A 17,199-nucleotide genomic window follows, 5' to 3' on the forward strand; every position below is an offset into this window, starting at 1 on the left:
TAAGCGCTAGAATGACCTAAAGCGCAGGGCAAAGAAGAAGCTGGCCTCAAGTCATGCCGCAACTCTAGTGACTGGAGGTGGGTCTCCAGTAGTAGACATGGAACTCACTCCACATGAGTCAGTCGCTGGGACCTACGTCACGGAGGAACAGATCCAAGGCGTGGGAGATCTGCCTTATTACGAGGCATTGTCCGGTGAGTGCACATGCATGTGTGTGTCATCCATGTGCATGGTGTGTGTGTGAGGGCTTCTGTTTGTGTGCCAGGTGAGAGTGTGTGCGCCTGAGTCGTATGGGTCAGCCATGTGCTTCATGCAATACATCCTGCGCAGCTGCATTTGGCCATTGCAGTATCCCTTCTGCCAACAGTAGACATCTAGCCCAACAGCACGCCAGTTGCCCTTGAAGTGTCACCTTGCCACAACATTGTTGCTTATTTTTCTCTGTTCATTCAGACAGATTGTTTGCATTCCACCACTTATACTAGGCATTTCTCAGTCCTCTAGTCACATGTCTGGCATGGCTATGGTAAAGTGGAGTGACTTTGTTACCTGGATGTCATATGTTCACACATGTCCCTGTGCAATTGGACCATTTAGGACTGCCAGCTCCAGGTGAAAATCAGACCTGTTTGATTTAGAAAAGCTATTACATGCGGGAACTGGACTGAATGAATAAGTGCTGCCCTCCTCTCCATCTTGCCTCAATAGCAATGGTACATGCCATCTGTGTGATGGCATGTGTGTGTCACCTGGCAATCACAGGCCAATGTGTGATGCCACTGCCAGGCAGCATGCAGGAAATGTGTTCATCTTCCTTCTTTGTGTCATCAGTGTGTGCCATTTGCCTGCCCTTCATACGCAGTGAGGGTGCATGCATGGGAGGGTCTTAGTCATGTGGGACATGTGTCAATCAAGTACTGGTTATCTTGCTTCTCAGCCCTCATTGTGTGCCATGGTGCTAATGCCTGTTTCCATTTCTTTGTTATTATGTCTTTGCAGGGGAAGACGCACCTGATACTGCTGGGGTTGTGGAGATGGTGCAGAGCCAGGAGGGGTGCGAGGGCCGACCAACCACCAGTGAGGGACGTGGTGTGCTGGTGGGTGAGAACCCACAAGTGCTGCAGGTCGTGCTCTCAAGGGGTGTCTCTGGCTGCACCTCCCCCGAGCTGTACTCAGCTGTTGATTCGGATCATGAGACCTACGTGCCGTCGCAGGTGAGTGTTCCAGGGAGGGATTCTGTTCTGTCCCACCCACCTGCACCAGGGTCAGAACCCTCAATGGGGATGTCAGTGTTGGCAGCTAGGCCTTTGGTGGTTACGGATGCAGGGTCACACTCCGCGACATCTGATCCTGTTCCTGGGCCAGCAGATCAGAGGGGGAATGCAGTCCTGCGGCCTCAGGCAGTGCCGGCACAGCAAGGCGCAGTCCACCAAGCCCCAGACAGGTGTGGTGCCCGCCGACGTGGTGGCCGTACGCCACCTGGCAATACCGCATGGGAGCAATCCATTTACGGTATGGCTACCCAACAGGCAGCATCATCTGAGATGATGGCTCAGGCCATGGATAGGGTGGCCACTTCCATTGTCCCCCCTGAAAGGCTGATGGAGCGACTAGAGCAGGCAACCGACTCCATCTGCCAGTCACACAGGGAGGACATGTTGGCGTCCAACAGGGACAGGCGGGCGGCACTGGCGACTCTGCAGGAGGCCATCTCCATAGAGTCCCAGGGCCACAGGGAAGCCCTGAGGCAGGAGCTCCATCAACTCAGGACGACTCTTGTTGAGCTTGAGGCTTCAACACACCAAAGGACAGAACAGCAGCTGGAGCGTCTCACCCGTACGCTCTCAGCTGAGATGCAAGCAACGAGGGCGGAGGTCCGGGCATCCCGTGAGCTGTTGCATGGGGACCTCCGCACCCTCATCCTCCAGAACGAGACCTACCACACCCGCATGCTTGCAGCCATGGAGGAACAGAGTAGGGCCTTGCGTGGGCTGCCTCCCATAGTGCAACCACCTCCGGATGCAGCTGCACAGGGTGATAATAGCGACAGCAGTGATACTCCCACAATAGGGTAGCCGTGTGGGCCATGAGCCCATGGAGGTGTTTTTTTTTCTCCCAGGATCCACGCAGGTGGGTTTTGGTGTGCACCCTGTCCTCGGACCTCCTGGGTGGCCTCCCCAACCCCCCCGGGCCCATTAATGGCCATTTTTGATTTATTTTTATTTTTATTCTTATATTTTTCCCAATTTTTTTGGGACAATTTGTTGGCTTCCGTGGTTCCTGTGGGCATACGCTGCATTGTGGCTGGGCACATGCAGGCTTGTCATGTATTTGGTTCAGATGCCTGGGTTTGAGTCACACACACCCCTCCTGCTTCCCGTTTCAATGGGCTTGCAAAGGGTGTGCCCAAGTGACATTGAAGTACATGGTGACATTGGACTCCCACTACATGTGTGGGTAGTCTAGTCAATACTGTGTATACATTCCTAGTGCATATTGCTGTTCTGTTGTACACTGCATGTTGCATTGATGTGTAACTCATCATCTGTGTCTGCCTCCCAATTTGCAGGTCCCTTCCTCATGTCTACACAAGTCCCTCTAGTCTGGAGATGGGGTCCTTGTTGGCAGCAGTGCACCTACAACTCTACATGGCGCCAACACTGTACAGTTGGAAGTGGTGGGAGTGCAGGTATTTCCAGGTGGTGAGACTACTGATTTATTACATTAGTGAAGTCATGTTAATGGTAGTACCTGCTCAAGTTTGTTGTTGGTCCTGCATTACAGTGAGCATTTCAGGTGTAGCAAGTTTCAATTGGGGACACTGTACATCGTGACACTTGTCATGTTGTGGGCATGACTTTGTTTACCTGCACATAGCATGACATGGCACGGTGTGTTGTGTGGCGGTGCTGGGGATGGGTTGGGTGACATGGGTGGGGGCCTGGTGGAGGGTGCCCCTGGTGGCTGGGGGGTGGGGGTGGTGGGAGACATGGGTGGGGGCCTGGTGGAGGGTGCCCCTGGTGGCTGGGGGGTGGGGGTGGTGGGAGACATGGGTGGGGGCCTGGTGGAGGCTGCCCCTGGTGGCTGGGGGGTGGGGGTGGTGGGAGACATGGGTTGGACATGGGTGGGGGCCTGCTGGCAGGTGCCCCACAGTGCTGGGGGGTGGGGGTGGTGGGAGACATGGGTGGGGGCTGGTGGAGGGTGCCCCTGGTGGCTGGGGGGTGGGGGTGGTGGGAGACATGGGTGGGGGCCTGCTGGCAGGTGCCCCACAGTGCTGGGGGGTGGGGGTGGTGGGTGACATGAGTTGGGCATGAGTGGGGGCCTGGTGGAGGGTGCCTCTGGTGGCTGGGGGGTGGGGGTGGTGGGAGACATGGGTGGGGGCCTGGTGGAGGGTGCCCCTGGTGGCTGGGGGTGGTGGGAGACATGGGTGGGGGCCTGGTGGAGGCAGCCCCTGGTGGCTGGGGGGTGGTGGGAGACATGGGTTGGACATGGGTGGGGGCCTGCTGGCAGGTGCCCCACAGTGCTGGGGGTGGTGGGAGACATGGGTGGGGGCCTGGTGGAGGGTGCCCCTGGTGGCTGGGGGGTGGGGGTGGTGGGAGACATGGGTGGGGGCCTGCTGGCAGGTGCCCCACAGTGCTGGGGGGTGGGGGTGGTGGGAGACATGGGTGGGGGCCTGGTGGAGGCTGCCCCTGGTGGCTGGGGGGTGGGTGACATGGGTGGGGGCCTGGTGGAGGGTGCCCCTGGTGGCTTGGGGGTGGGGGTGGTGGGTGACATGGGTGGGGGCCTGGTGGAGGGTGCCCCTGGTGGCTGGGGGGTGGGGGTGGTGGGAGACATGGGTGGGGGCCTGGTGGAGGCTGTCCCTGGTGGCTGGGGGGTGGGGTGGTGGGTGACATGAGTTGGGCATGAGTGGGGGCCTGGTGGAGGGTGCCCCTGGTGGCAGGGGGGTGGGGGTGGTGGGAGACATGGGTGGGGGCCTGGTGGAGGCTGCCCCTGGTGGCTGGGGGGTGGGAGACATGGGTGGGGGCCTGGTGGAGGCTGCCCCTGGTGGCTGGGGGGTGGGGGTGGTGGGAGACATGGGTTGGGGCCTGGTGGAGGGTGCCCCTGGTGGCTGGGGGGTGGGGGTGGTGGGAGACATGGGTTGGACATGGGTGGGGGCCTGCTGGCAGGTGCCCCACAGTGCTGGGGAGTGGGGGTGGTGGGAGACATGGGTGGGGGCCTGGTGGAGGGTGCCCCTGGTGGCTGGGGGGTGGGAGACATGGGTGGGGGCCTGGTGGAGGCTGCCCCTGGTGGCTGGGGGGTGGGGGTGGTGGGTGACATGGGTGGGGGCCTGGTGGAGGGTGCCCCTGGTGGCTGGGGGGTGGGGTGGTGGGAGACATGGGTGGGGGCCTGGTGGAGGCTGCCCCTGGTGGCTGGGGGGTGGGGATGGTGGGTGACATGAGTTGGGCATGAGTGGGGGCCTGGTGGAGGGTGCCCCTGGTGGCTGGGGGGTGGGAGACATGGGTGGGGGCCTGGTGGAGGCTGTCCCTGGTGGCTGGGTATGGGGGTGGTGGGAGACATGGGTGGGGGCCTGGTGGAGGGTGCCCCTGGTGGCTGGGGGGTGGGGGTGGTGGGAGACATGGGTTGGACATGGGTGGGGGCCTGCTGGCAGGTGCCCCACAGTGCTGGGGGGTGGGGGTGGTGGGAGACATGGGTGGGGGCCTGGTGGAGGGTGCCCCTGGTGGCTGGGGGGTGGGGGTGGTGGGAGACATGGGTGGGGGCCTGCTGGCAGGTGCCCCACAGTGCTGGGGGGTGGGGGTGGTGGGAGACATGGGTGGGGGCCTGGTGGAGGGTGCCCCTGGTGGCTGGGGGGTGGGGGTGGTGGATGACATAGGTGGGGGCCTGGTGGAGGGTGCCCCTGGTGGCTGGGGGTGGTGGGTGACATGGGTGGGGGCCTGGTGGAGGGTGCCCCTGGTGGCTGGGGGGTGGGGGTGGCTGGAGACATGGGTGGGGGCCTGGTGGAGGCTGCCCCTGGTGGCTGGGGGGTGGGGGTGGTGGGTGACATGAGTTGGGCATGAGTGGGGGCCTGGTGGAGGGTGCCCCTGGTGGCTGGGGGGTGGGGGTGGTGGGTGACATGGGTTGGGGCCTGGTGGAGGCTGCCCCTGGTGGCTGGGGGTGGTGGGAGACATGGGTGGGGGCCTGGTGGAGGCTGCCCCTGGTGGCTGGGGGTGGTGGGAGACATGGGTGGGGGCCTGGTGGAGGGTGCCCCTGGTGGCTGGGGGGTGGGGGTGGTGGGAGACATGGGTTGGACATGGGTGGGGGCCTGCTGGCAGGTGCCCCACAGTGCTGGGGGGTGGGGGTGGTGGGAGACATGGGTGGGGGCCTGGTGGAGGGTGCCCCTGGTGGCTGGGGGGTGGGGGTGGTGGGAGACATGGGTGGGGGCCTGGTGGAGGATGCCCCTGCACTGCTGGGGGGTGGGGGTGGTGGGTGACATGGGTGGGGGCCTGGTGGAGGGTGCCCCTGGTGGCTGGGGGGTGGGGGTGGTGGGTGACATGGGTGGGGGCCTGGTGGAGGGTGCCCCTGGTGGCTGGGGGGTGGGGGTGGTGGGTGACATGAGCAGGTGTGCAGGGTAGTCCCCTGTGGTGTGTGCTGCCTGCAGGGGCCGTGGAGGGTGTACAGGTAATACCTGGGAGCACACAGCCAAATCACGTGTGGAACTTCCCGCGCACCCCTGCAATCCACGTACCCTGCCTAATCGCGTGTGGAACTTCCCGCGCACCCCTGAAATCCACGTACCCGGCCAAATCGCGTGTGGAACTTCCCGCGCACCCCTGAAATCCACGTACCCGGCCAAATCGCGTGTGTAACTTCCCGCGCACCCCTGAAATCCACGTACCCTGACAAATCGCGTGTGGTACTTCCCGCGCACCCCTGAAATCCACGTACACGGCCAAATCGCGTGCGGAACTTCCCGCGCACCCCTGCAATCCACGTACCCTGCCTAATCGCGTGTGGAACTTCCCGCGCACCCCTGAAATCCACGTACCCGGCCAAATCGCGTGTGGAACTTCCCGCGCACCCCTGTAATCCACGTACCCTGACTAATCGCGTGTGGAACTTCCCGCGCACCCCTGAAATCCATGTACCCGGCCAAATCGCGTGTGGAACTTCCCGCGCACCCCTGAAATCCACGTACCCTGCCTAATCGCGTGTGGAACTTCCCGCGCACCCCTGCAATCCACGTACCCTGACTAATCGCGTGTGGAACTTCCCGCGCACCCCTGAAATCCACATACCCGGCCAAATCGCGTGTGGAACTTCCCGCGCACCCCTGAAATCCACGTACCCTGCCTAATCGCGTGTGGAACTTCCCGCGCACCCCTGAAATCCACGTACCCGGCCATATCGCGTGTGGAACTTCCCGCGCACCCCTGCAATCCACGTACCCTGACAAATCGCGTGTGGTACTTCCCACGCACCCCTGTAATCCACGTACCCGGCCAATTCGCGTGTGAGACTTCCCGCGCACCCCGGTATACACGCACACGTTTTTTTTCTGTCAGCGCGTGTCTGTGTTTGTGGGTACCCCTTTGCACGTCATTTGTCCTGGAGGGCCACAGTATTGGGCATTCATCATGGCTGTATATAGGTGCTATTTTTTGGCGCACCTTTTGGCGCACATTTCTTCCAGGCGCAGAGACGCTACCGCCTGCTTTCTTGTGGCGGTCGTGTTTGTGCCTGTGCGCTGGTTTGAGCGTGCGCTTTTTTGCCCTATTCTATTCCATGAATACGTGTTGTAGGCGAGCGTGTGGGCGTTCCGCGCACTTGTACCCTGTGCTTCCCCCGTGACGCCCACATTTTGGCAAGTTGTTCCCCATTCCGAGTGGTACGCCCCGTGTTCCGCCTACTTTTGTTGCGTGCGCCGCGCTATGTGCGATTTTCGCTCTGGCCTGTGCGATTTTCGCTGTGACCTGGCGCACGCTGTTTGATGGCCTGTGCGCCAACGTGCGCCGCGCACTTTTTTATCGCACATCCGCTGGTTTTCTCGCGCACGGACTTCCATGAATCGATGTGCGCTGCTTTTCGTGCGATTTTCGCACTTGCACTGCGATTTTCGCTATTCCACTGCGAATCGCACGTTTTTGCCCACTTGCGCCGCGCTAATTATTCCATGAATCGGCCTGTAGATGTGTATATATTTGCTATTATTAGGATAACGGTACCAGAGTACAAAGTGAGTTATTTATTGATGTGTATATTTACTTGAACCTTATTTTACATAAAATAACTTATCACAAACAACATTCCTTTGTTGGGGCTTGGGGATTCACTGCAATTAAGAACCAGCATGCATCTCCTCCCCTGAGCCTCAGCCTTGGTTTTCTCATCTACTGACTGTATAGGGCGCAGAAATACAGATGCCCCCTCCAGTCTTTACAGAGCCCTCCTAGCCACCACAACATCCACATCCACCAATACACTGATGACACACAGCTACAACTCATATCGACTCCATCAATTACATCCACAGGCTCCAAACCTGCGCCTCGCTGATCCAGTCTTGGATGTCCAGTGCATACTTGAAAGTCAACCCCTTCAAAATCAAATTCCTACACCTCACCAACAACACTGAACACTCAGACATATAGATCTGGCTATCACCCATGAATCCTGAGGGCTTCACACCTGAGCTCACTTCCTGCGCCAAGTCCCCAGGGTTCCACATCGACCAGCACCTCTCCCATAAGACACACATAGCTAAGAAAGCTCAGACAGCTTTGTATCAGTTCTCTGTTCTGCGGAAAGTCAAGACCTTCTGCCCTCCAGACAGCTTTAGATCCACATTTTCAAGCACTAGCCCTACCCAACCTGGATTGGGGCAATTAACTCCTCGGTGACCTCCCGTCGTCCTCCCTTGTACCCCTGAGCAGTGTCCTACGTGAGGCTGCACACCTCATCAAGGGTCTATGCAGATACAACCACATCACCCCGGCTATCATCAACCTTCACTGGCTCCCACTGCGTGCACAAATCACCTTCAAGTCTTGCTGCATCATCTATAGGGTATTCGCCTTCAAGTCACCCAGCTACCTTGCGGAGAAACTCAGCATCTCTGGCAAACAGCGCACCATCAGAAGCCAGGACATGTGCAGACTTGAAATCCACTGCTGCAAAGGAAAGGACCAGAAAACAAGCCTTCTCTCCCTACGCTCCAAGACTATGGAACCTGCACCCCGTGAGTATGTGACTCATCCCCCCGCGCGCCTACAATTCCGAAAAGAACTCGACTCCCCTCTTCAGGGAGTCTCTCCTCCTCAACCCCTAGACCATCATGTCACCCCCCACACCACCTGACTCACTAGACGCCAACCGCTCCTCTCCGCCCTGTACAGTTGTACCCCTCCTGTGCACCTCTGTATCCTACCCTGCTCGTATATCTGTTCTGTTGTTCTCTGAAAAACGATCCATTATGCATTTGTACTGTTGTATAACTCTGTAAAGTGCTTAGTATCTTCTCGAAGCTAGGTCAGCACTCAATAAAAACCATAAAATAATAATTGTGAAAGCTGTCTTAAGTGGGAGGGGAGAGATACCAAGGGGCTGCATTAAAGTTGAGCAATGGTTTCAATGAGGTGCTTCTAACCTTGAAATCAGAGATGGGTGACCTTGGTCTATCACACCACACTGTCCTTTGCCTTCAGGATTTGGAGAGAAGATGACAGGCATAAAGTGGGGAAAAGGTTTAGAGAGGTACCACTGCATAGAGGAATACACAAATTAATGTCATTTGTTGACCTGCTGTGTCTGGATTCACTCAGTGATTTCAGGGTTTAAAATTGAGGGGAGCTTGGAGGTATTTAGCTCCTGCTTGTAGCCTAGAAGAGCCTTGTTAGCTTGACCCAAACAGCTACCAGGGGCTACTTCGTGCTCTCCAAGCCAACTAATGCTGAACAAACACACCTGCATGAATTTAACGCTGTGTGTTTGGAAAATCTATAAACAAACATTAGGGCTTTTCTATATGACAATTCAAGCAAAAGAAAAGATCATAAATAATCGACAAAATTATATGTTTACACCTTGTGTGTAAGTTAGATTTGAGAAACGCTATGTACTAGCTCCTCGTCCCCCAGTGTTAGCTCCTGGTCACTGGTTAATCCTGGATATCCAGGACCTTCTTTTAGCTCCTGCTTAGCCAATCTTAATTTCGATCCCTGCGATTCATAGTGTATTCTGGAGAATTGCAGTGACTCCGATTTTTTTTTTATATTCCGGGTCAAGGACAATGTGACAAGTACATGCCATACAGGGCACTGTGACTACTTGCTTGTCCTATGTGAAGGGGAAGGGTACCGATTTCAAAGGGCTAAATCCTATCTCTGGTCTAACAGGAGCCAGGCACAACTGTAGTGAGCACTAATAGAGCTTGGATAGTCTTGGCGGTCTAGCCGAGTCTTAGAAAGTTAGCACTCTGAGGTTAACTGGCTTAAATCACAGTGCAGTTGGATCCAAAGAGAGCATATTAAGAAATCTAGAGAGAGAGGGAGAGATGGACATGACGCTCCGGTGCAACAAGTTCTAAGATGAATACAGGAGGAGCCAAGCTCACCCAAAAGTGTAAGAGTGTACTCTTAAGTGTGCGGAAGAGGGCAACAGGTATGTGAGAGAAAGGCTAAAGGATCAGGTCTCCGAAGTTGTTTGGTAATGCAGTCAGGAATCAACTGATAGTTCTGTGAACAGGATGAAGAGTGTTTGTTTAGGGCAGCTGTTGCCAACATTTTGTGGTATAAAATGTATTGTTTAAAATCCGATTTATGCGGTAATCACTAACCTAGCAAGGAATGGGTGGAGACAAACTTAGCATATTAAGGTGCATGAAGCCCATTGGAAAAATAAGCAAATCGAAATGCGCAGCTGGAAAATACCATTTCCAATCTGGCAAAAAGAGAAACTTGGCAGCATTTGAAATGGAAAGGTGTGGCTGTTTGTCTTGCACAATGCGTTAGCTTTTACACCTTTATGAAGCAGTTTGAAGCCCCACTACTAGGTGGCAGGCTATCCCAAAGGTTGAAATAAGCCAGGAGGCAGCAGTATTTCTACATAATCAATTGATTTATATTCTCTGCTTATTAAATAGCTGGGTGAACGCCCCTTACCACAAGATTCTGTACTACCACAGTTAATACCTGTATATTATCTGCTTATCTAATGATTATGTATTTTTTTCTCAACCCCTTCTTTACACTCAGAGCTATTATTGTATGTTCTGTACAACAGCAGTATATCACATGCATAGCCAATTGTATCCATTGTATTTGGTATTTTATGTTACAACAAATCCTATCAAAACATTTCAATAACGTAAAATTAGAGAACATAATAAAACGAAATAGTGGTAAAGGTCATGTGCGCTGGATTAACTGTGTGACAGGTTGCACAGAGCCCAAGAATGTCCCCATCACTCAATAACATACCTATGCTGCAAAGCAGTACCATTTAATTTCTAATGATGAATGCCCAGGACTGATGTCACACCTGTATAGCATATATACCTTTATTAATGAAGGAAGAAACAACAAAAAAGATCATCCATGTTTCAAGTCTAGAAGCAATTCTTTAACATAAGCCTGTATTTGTCATAGCGATACTCGTACTTACTAATTGGTGCATGGAGGGCCACATGCTCCTGGAAAGGTGTGTAATATTTGTACTGTTTGCCACAAAATTCACAGGTGTAATTTCCAGTTTCTGTAAAACAAAGAGGCGCATAAGAACATCCAGATTTCGTATAATTGTATCTACTTACATTGATATTGGGTCTTATCTAATCAAGCCAAGCACAACTTGCTTTACAGTCCCGGTATTTCAATGAGATGCAAAACTCATTCGCGAAGGTTAGAGAAAGTACATGAACACGTTTGTTTTTTACTTTGTTTTGTGTTCTTGTTAAGAGCGCATCAGGCCGAAAGGGCTACTCGAACTAGACAAAATTATCACCAAGTGGCTATTCTACAATTTAAAACATCCAAAACAGTTACGTATTACACTACTATTTGTCCTCCCATGCAAACCAGGTATGTAGTGACACTTTTCGTCACTAATCCAATGTATCGTAGTCAACACAAAGGGTGTGAACAAGGTAGAGAATGCAACGGCGACCGTATGGAAGTCATTTTGGTATCAGGCAATAATATCCCTATATATATATGGTCGCCGTATATAATGTCGCCGGGAAAAGGTTGTGGCGACATTATATAGGTGACCATATATATATAGGGACAGTGGCAGCGGAGGTGTCCCATGCGCCCCATGAAAAATAAAAAAGGGTTTGGGGTTGCGGGTGTGTCCCCCGCATGTTCTATGTAATAATATCCCCACAAAAAACGGCAATAAATGGAACCATCCTTTTAAGTTCGGGGTAATCGCAAAAAAGAGTTGGTATTTGAAATATTGCCTTTTTTACCAGTTGCCTGACTATACAGTCATGGGGTATTTACCCGACTTATGACTGGAAATACTGCATGCAATAAATGCATGATTAGGAGACGGTAGGTAGCCTGTACACTTTTACCTCCTAGCTTGTCCCTTCAACTTAAAGACAAAAACCTGGGGTTAGCACTTTAAGGAAGGAATAATGTGGGCTCTTCCGATGCCCACACTCCCCCGCCCCTTCAATGTATATGCACTGAAGGGCCTTTATTGACCTCTTGATGCATTCATCTACATTCAATATTAGCAGTGTGGACAGCTACTGTCCCATTTGCATTCCTCCCCACCTCCCCCAACAAACTTGGATAGAAATGCATTTCGAACCGTTTGAAGATCCAAGCAGTATTTTGAAGAAAGAAAAAAGCATGTTTGACATCAATTTAGCATTGTAGCTGCAGCAACCTCAAATAGGCACACACTCTCAGATCTCTGCATTCGGTAAGTTATTACTGAATGCAAAAAGCAGACCAGAAAACTGCAAACTTATAATGAGTGTTTTTAGGGAGAGTAGAAAGGAACTGTTAACGTAGTGACTACTGTAATCCTAGTCCATAGTCCCCTTTCCTCAATACTGATGGGATCTATCCCACGGGGATGGGGCCAGAGCTTTTATTGCACCGTTATAAAACACTTTCCCTTTAATTTAACTCACGCAGAGCGTGTCAGGCTTTCCGGCCATGCTGGCTCCACCCACATGCCTCAACTGCCAGTACATTTCCCACCCACATGCCTCAACTGCCAGTCCATTTCCCGCTCGTCGGCTGCTATCATCAAATTGAACATATTTTGCGGGGGATGGAGGCAAGGACGTATGGAGGAAAGGGGACTAGGAGTACAGGAGTCACTAACCGTACCTTAGTCCTATGTCCTGTCCCCTTTCCTACATAGTGATGGTAGATTTTGTAGCATGAAAACGCACAGGTGAAGGCTAACTAGGAGCGAACACATTCTGTAAGACTGCCTGACCAAACCTGGCATCAGTCCTGGAGCCGAGCTCCAGATAATAATGCTTGCAAAAGGGTGTCTGTGTGGACCACGTAGCAGCCCTGTTGATGACGTCCAATGGGACGTGTCTCTGGAAAGCCACCACAGTACAGGGTTCAATGAGCAGGAGCCAAATCCAACTCCTGGATGTCATTACCCAGTAGGCAGGAGCTACTGCAGGGGAACCAGGAGCTACCAGAAATGCGCGTTTAACTTTTTGTCCATTTTGTATGAACCATTGGGTTCGAAGGTGTATTAGATGTGTTCTAATTCCTCATTATTAACATTCTGAAATACTCAAAGTTGATGTCACATTTATATGTTTGGAAGGCACAAGTTGACTCCAGGAGCCAAAAGTAGCTCCTGGTAGCAGGTGTCTTCAAGAAAACCAGGCTCTATTATGCTAGAATCAGGAGCTAAAGAACTCCCATCTCCCCTCAGTCTCGAACCATGACAGTAGCCTTATCTTTCACTTCATGCACGTGTATACCCTGAGATGGAGTCAGCTTCTGTGAGGAATAGCAATGGTTAATGGCCGAAACAAGCCATCTAGCAATTGTACATCTGGATGCTCGAGTGCCTGGGCTCTGTCCCTCAAAGGTGACAAAGAAGGCATCGAATTTTCTGCATTGTCTGGTCCTCTTCAGGTAAAACCTGAGAGCCCCTACAGACACCTAAAGGGAGCAGGACAGAGTGTGGGGTCCGGAAACAATCATTGGCCGGATAATCTCCTCATTAATTTGGAAGGAGAAAACTGGGCAGAAAGGTCGGATGCGTACGCGGATGAAATTGTTCTTGTGAAAGTGTTTTTTATTTTTGTATTTATTGTGGCAGTCATTAATCTGACTTTTCACAAACACATCACATCAATAAATATTTTTACATTCACATATATTAATAAGAAATCATTTTCAAATATAGTTATACAAAGCTAAAAATTAAACATTGTTTTGGAAATTAGACTCCTTTAAAAGGTTTACTACCTCCCACGTAAGCAAAGTTTCATGGCCTGAGCACATCCGGTCCCAGAATGACTGGGTCCCAAGCCACCATGCCCTATCCAGACATCTTGAGAATTTCTTCACCCTCATTTCCCCAGTGGCCTGATATGCTGCAGGGTTTCAATCAGGGGCGTTGCTAGGGGGGGGCTAAGGGGGCTATAGCCCCTGATCTTTTGGTTGTAGCCCCGGATAGAATCTCAGGAGCTACAGCCAAAAGACTAGCTAGCCCCCAGTCCCAACAGTTCCGACATCATCTTAGCCCCGGGTCTTTTCCAGACCTAGTAACTCCCCTGGTTTCAATGCAAGAACTGTCACGACTACGGCACAGGTTATCAGGATTCTGTTCTTTATATCTAATAGATAGTATCTTCCTGGTAGACAACAAGATGAGGCGGAATAGCAAGAAATCACTTCTTTGTGAGGGACTTGGTGAGCGCCTCAGATAAGATACAGAGACAGGGATACTGAGGCACGCATCTCGGCTATTGTTCTGATCCAATCTAACCTTTTCAATAATTTTTTAACATGCATTGGATTGCCGATCAGATCTCTAACGCCACAATTGCATGTCTGCAATATTTCCAAGGCATTCAATCTAAGAACATTCATAAAATGATAAGCATTCTCTTCCATTAAGTTTTTCACATTCTCATATAGTGAGTTTGGGCCGGGGACTAAAAACAGACATAGGATCCTCCACTCACCATGGAACCGAAGGGATAGCAAACCCAGTTCATACTCGAGACAGCATATTGGTAGTGATTGGGGGAGAGTGAGGATGTACTTCCACAGTTTACCATCCAGACAATCCCAGTCCAAGATCCCAGTCTAAGATTTTGATGACTGGGTTTGATTCCAAACTGCTCAACAGCATTTACCTTGAAATCCAAGCGTGGATGGCCACCAACAGTCTTTGCCTCAATGACGATAAGACAGAGTTAATGATCTTGGGTACTCAGGCACGCCTGAATAAACTAAACACCAGATACACTTCTTTCATCATTGATGGTAGCATAATAAAAGTCTCTAAAGAGATAAAAACGGGGGCGTGGCCGGCAAGCTCACGATGAGGACGTGACTCCTCAGAGCTCCGTGGCCGCCAGCCGTATTATACAGATATCCTGCAAAAAGCTGAATGGGAGGAGGAGCCATGCGGGTGCCGGTGCGAAAGGGAAGTAAGAACCACCAGAGCAGCAGAAACTAGCTGGGAAGCATACACAACACACGCAATAACACCCTCCTTCCGGAGCTATGCAAACTACCTAAATGGCCAATTTGGGAAACAGCAGGAATACTAACAATTCAACAAGTGTTTAAAGATGGTAAAATCATACCCTTTGCTGAATTGTCGACCACTCGTGGTCGCCCACCTACTGAACACTACCACCACACGCAGCTGTCCCATGCACTCACCAAACAAATAACAAACCTTGCTGATCTACCAGAGTGCACACCTATAGAAAGGAACATCGTCTTAGATAGCGTGCATACTAAAACTACATCTGTCATGTATAATGCAACCTCTTCTTTTGCTACGAAAGAAAGGTGTAGCCGAAAGGCAAAATAGGAGAGGGATGTGGGCCCGTTGTTACCGGAGGAATGGACACTAATTCTAATGTACCCCACAGAGACGTCAATATCGGCTAGAATAAGGCTCATACAATTTATTTGAAGAATTCTGACAGAATTCAGAAAAAAATCATTTTCTGTATTTTTCTGAATATTCTTCAAATAAATACAGCCACACAGGCAAAAATTGCAACCAGTATTGCTTTTTACTTTTTAGCTAACCAACATCACACAGTTGGAGAGTGCAGCCACCAGAGGTTATTTTGTTTTTATTTATGTTACTGTTCATCGTCTTTTGTTTAGTTATAATACTGTACATTATCTCCTGTCTACTGGCCCACCTGTAACCAGGGTCCCACTTGCTATCCCATACTTGATTGTAAATTGCCTGCCTTATTATGTATGTAACCTCTAAGTTTTCAAGCGTCAAGCTACCTCAGGGTTTGGTGCACGATATAAATAATAAACAAATAAAACAATACAATCACAAAATACAAATACCTCTAGTCCCTATATTGGAGATGGAATTACCTTCCAGATAGAATTTTATCAAAGGGATTTTGCAGAAACCATGGTTTATTTTCTTCAATTGGTAGCACAGATAAATTAACTTACCATCCAAAGATTCTCTCAGATGTTTTCTCGGATGGATATGACCTGACAATGAAACCCAGAGAGAGGACCTCCTTCCCCACCGGTATCACTTGGCCCGATAGCCTCCACCAGAAGGGAGGTTCCTTCTTCCAAGGTCGTTTGAAGACTATTTTTGATGTTTACTGATTGATTTTAAGATTTTTAACCCTAGCATACTCCCCTAAGGCATCCAAGCTGTAGTCCCACAAGGGTGTAGTCGAGCAACACAACATCATCGGCATAGGCCAACCATTTTATCCTTGCTGAGCCCACCATTGGGCTCACCAGACCACACTCACCCAGATATTTTACTAGATCAGCCACGTAGAGGTTGAAGAGGCAGGGTGCAACTATGCACCCCTGCCTCGCTCCCCTCTGTTTCAATGGGAGCTGATAGATTGCCCCGGAGATCCAGCCTCACCTTCAGGTATGAGCGCTCATGGAGCTCTACTATCAATGCCAAGAGTGGCCCGGGGACACCCCACTGTCTAAGTTTTCACCATAGACGGGTGCTATTTATACTGTATCGAAAGCCTGTGACAGATCCACCCAGGCCCCATACAGCGAAGAACCCCCCTTCATAAATGACTTGCTCGACACTGTGCTGAGAATCAGGCCATTCAGTATTGTGGATAGGCCACTGCGGAATCCGGTTTGATACTTCGATAGTATGCCTTCAATATTACTCCACTGCTCCAGGTCTCTTAACACCAACCCCACAAAGATTTTACTATCAGCGTCTAGTAGGGAGATCTGGCAGTAACTTATAAGATCTGCCCGATCTCCATTCTTGTATATGGGTATAATTATCGCCCCATGCCAGGAGTAAGGAATAGTGTTTAGCCTAATTATCTCTTTAAATAGATGGAACAATATGTCAGACCAGAGTGCAAATTTAGATTTTAATATCTGGTTGGTCAGACCATTCTGACCTGAAGCCCTTAGAGGTGGAGGAGTTCTTAATCAGATCTTTTATACCTTCACAAGTGAAATTCAGTTCCCATGTACCCTTATCAGTGAGAGATTTATATGCCCTGCCGCAGCAGGGCATATAAAAATGCAAAATGATCCTGCCAGGTCACTTCCCCGATTACTATACTTTGAGAATTGCTCTGGCTCAGACCGTTCGCATTGACCAATAACCAAAATTCCTTGAATTGGCCTTATTTAAGGCCCTAAGCATCATCTCACCATCATTCTGCAAGCAGATATGATTAGAAAGTATAATGTTCCCATGCCGATAAGGCCTGTATCTCGCTCACTCTCTTGGTGGACTTGAGAAGAGGGGCGACTAACAGGGCCATATTCCAAGAGAGGAACTTAAGATCTGTCTGTATTAGCCAATGACTCATAGGGCTTGCAAGTGAGGGCAGACAAAACAACGTCCAAATCCAACACGGGTGGTGGCGCCTCTAATCGGTGGATGCAACGGAAGGAGGCCCTCCAGATGTTTCTGGACTACTGAATTTGCTGTGGATAAAGTAGACTCTGACGTTCCGGTAAGCGCTGATAGCCCCTAGGTAGGTGCAATAGGAGTCGACCAAGA

At 51.2% G+C, this 17,199-nt stretch overlaps 1 protein-coding gene across 6 annotated transcripts in view; it reads right to left on the reverse strand.

Moving 5' to 3' along the window:
• ZNF618 (zinc finger protein 618) overlaps positions 1–17,199 on the reverse strand; it is a 2,057,359-nt gene that overhangs the window by 625,316 nt on the left and 1,414,844 nt on the right. For all 6 annotated transcript variants that reach the window (XM_069609870.1, XM_069609868.1, XM_069609871.1 and 3 more), the window contains one exon: positions 10,636–10,725. In XM_069609870.1, the coding sequence (XP_069465971.1) occupies positions 10,636–10,725 (90 nt within the window). The remainder of the gene's footprint in view (positions 1–10,635; positions 10,726–17,199) is intronic.

This window comes from Ambystoma mexicanum, chromosome 8 (genome assembly GCF_040938575.1).
Source record: "Ambystoma mexicanum isolate Mex_15411 chromosome 8, UKY_AmexF1_1, whole genome shotgun sequence".
Taxonomy (NCBI): Eukaryota; Metazoa; Chordata; class Amphibia; order Caudata; family Ambystomatidae; genus Ambystoma; species Ambystoma mexicanum.